Raw genomic sequence first — 2749 nt, 5'->3', positions numbered from 1 at the left:
AGGCAGCGGGGGGGGGGGGGGGGGGGGGGATTAGTTTCAGCAAAACCATTCTGAAAAGTTAAGAAAACTTCTCATGAGAGGCAATGAAAACACTTTCTCACCAACATTTTTATGTACATCCGCAGCGTGTTTAAGTAAATACATCCACATATGCACGCGTGCAGACTTGTGAGCAAACAGAACACATACACAAACAGGATAGTATATTACAGCCATGAAAAAGAAAGGGAAAATGCAGCAAGCAAGATTTATGTTAAGACAAGACAGGAAACAAGGGCCTAGTCAGGGTTGCCTGAAGAACTGCTGAAGTAAATCAGCATTTAATAACTATTACAAAGCTATAAGTTGTAGCCGCTTATACACTGGCTGAAGGAAGCATTTTGGTTAGCCACAGACTATTGTGTATGCCTGTAAATCTGCCTGAGAAAGGAGGATACTACGAGATGAACAGTGCGTGCAAAGGGGAAGCTTCTACTGGAACACGGTGAGGGAGATGAGTGAGAGGTACAGACTCACTCTGTCTGCGGTGCGGTGGAACACTCCGAGGGATGCCCTGGAATGAGCCCTGCCAGGGAGAGAAGGAGGGAGCAGAATACCCACCCTGTGCAGAAAGAGAGAGGGGGAGAAGTATAATAAAAAAAGAGAACAGGGAAAAACAAGACACCAAAAAGCCACACCATTCTTTTTCTTTTTCCCCCAGAAAGGTATTATATTTCCCAGTTGTTCTACTTCGCAAAAGCAAACGCTACATGCTACAAGCCCAGTGGAAAAACATTATGATGCCCTAGTCAGAAATCTTACAAAATCAATCTCACAAAATGCACACATTTCTGTTAAAGATGTTCTTAAGGGAAAAGTATAAGAACTGAGCTTTTCATGTTAAAAACACATGCCAAAAACTGTATTTTTACAGCTTTCAAAAATGCTTTTAAAACACCTCACCAAGCAATAAGTTGCTTCATACTAATCTACTGGAAAAACAGCAGCTTTAGTTTATAACAAAAATTTTCTAATGCATAGAAAGGGCTTTTCTAGCATATCCTGGTGCTAATTTACAGTCCACTTCACTCATATTTTGACAGTATTATTAAATGTGACATATAACCGTTTTCCTTGCACTTTGCTCTAGGAGCTTGAGCTTTCCATTACAGGATGAGAGAACTGTGCACATCGAAGCCATGCCACAGAAGTCACACACTGTGGTTGCTGCATTCGCAAAGCAAGAAAGTAATTTTATGCAGTCTATCATTTTTCCCATACCCTTACCTTTAAAAGAAATCTATCCAAGCCGGATCTGCCCTCTTAAGTCACATAATCTTGATTTCCTATTTCAGCAAGACAGGTTTAAGTCTTTACAACCCCTTCACCATTTAGCAGCTGAAAACCTCTGCTTTTGTGAGTTCTGGAATATTAGTGCCAACAGTAACGACCGCCACTGCCTCCTGGCTACCAGTAACCAGCAGATATCAACAGCAACCAGTTGTAGCTACTCTTTCAGAGAGCAGGCAGAAGATATCCAAAGGAACATCTATAGCAAAGAACACAGGAACACAGCTTGCCCCTCCCCTCTAGTTTCTCTGCTGGCATATCTGCTGCAGATCATAATGCCAGGGCTGGACAAACAATGACCGAAGTATTTTGTTTCCATGCTTCTTTTCAAAGAACATTAAGCATCCTGTTATCCCTATAAAGAAATATTCTGCTGCTATTTATCCTAGAAGAATGTAACACTTCCCTGACCTTCCAGTTATCCTAATCTAGTTAGACTTTATCCACCACCATTCCAAGTTTCAGTACTGCTAACACGTTAATTTAATAACACACGCATTTCATCAAGTCTTAGAGTTTGCTAGCCTGAACATTTTAAAACTAGAACAGGAAATAGAGAAAAAAACTGACAAGACTTCTTTATTCTTCCTCAGAAGCGGAGACAAAAGAGTTATTGGAGCAAAATCCAAGGAAAAAAAATCGAAATAAATTCTTGAATCTGATTGTCTCTAGATGGAGATATTGATTACCTAACATGTTCTTACAGTCCTCCATCAGTAGTCATTAACATCAACACAATTTGTAGACTGCTGCATGAAAGAACAACAGTACAAGCTTCAGTCAAGCAATATAACAAAGTAATATAATATGTTGCATCAGCTGAGTAGGTATTAAATACAGAAATATTTCTGGGAACAAGATTAACCAATCCATGATTGATGAGACATTAATGAAAATCTTTGAATTTTCACAGCGCTGTACAGAAGAACACCTCATTTTTCAGGCTTGTTCACATTTCATCCTAAGTTGTGTCAGGGTGGTAGAATAACAACAACAAAAAATTCTTTCAATTTTCTGAACATAACTGAATCTCCAGGTAGTAAAAAGCACAGTATCATCAGGCATAGGTCTCATCTTGTAGACACTTGTTTGAGCTGGCAATGGGCTTTGAAATTTTTAATGCATTAAATTAAGACAGGACATGAAAGTTTTATATCCTCTCCCTTCCTCTCTAAGACAAGAGATTAAGACAAGTACAAGCCAGCTGAGCTACATAACAGTTATGATACTATTGTTAAAGCAAAGATATATTTAGATGTCTTGATACATTCCAGTAATTTTTAAGCATCCATATTAGCACTTCAAAGCACAGCACTAAGTAGTCTTCTCAATAATTCTTCATGGTATTTAATCATTACTCTGACTGAGGAAGTAAACGAAGGAAGTGCAAGTAACTTCCCACAGTGTTTTGCCTGCAAAA

The 2749-nt window shown here is 39.0% G+C and overlaps 1 protein-coding gene across 1 annotated transcript in view; it reads right to left on the bottom strand.

Moving 5' to 3' along the window:
- Positions 1-2749, bottom strand: part of CCSER2 (coiled-coil serine-rich protein 2) — a 54113-nt gene that overhangs the window by 7943 nt on the left and 43421 nt on the right. The window contains exon 9 of the mRNA XM_009893027.1: positions 517-601. Within this exon, the coding sequence (XP_009891329.1) occupies positions 517-601 (85 nt within the window). The remainder of the gene's footprint in view (positions 1-516; positions 602-2749) is intronic.

The sequence above is a fragment of the Charadrius vociferus genome, unplaced genomic scaffold, assembly GCF_000708025.1.
Source record: "Charadrius vociferus isolate BGI_N301 unplaced genomic scaffold, ASM70802v2 scaffold429, whole genome shotgun sequence".
NCBI classification, from domain to species: Eukaryota; Metazoa; Chordata; class Aves; order Charadriiformes; family Charadriidae; genus Charadrius; species Charadrius vociferus.
The sequence above is the reverse complement of the archived record's forward strand: the minus strand, read 5'-3'. Positions and strand labels throughout refer to the sequence as shown.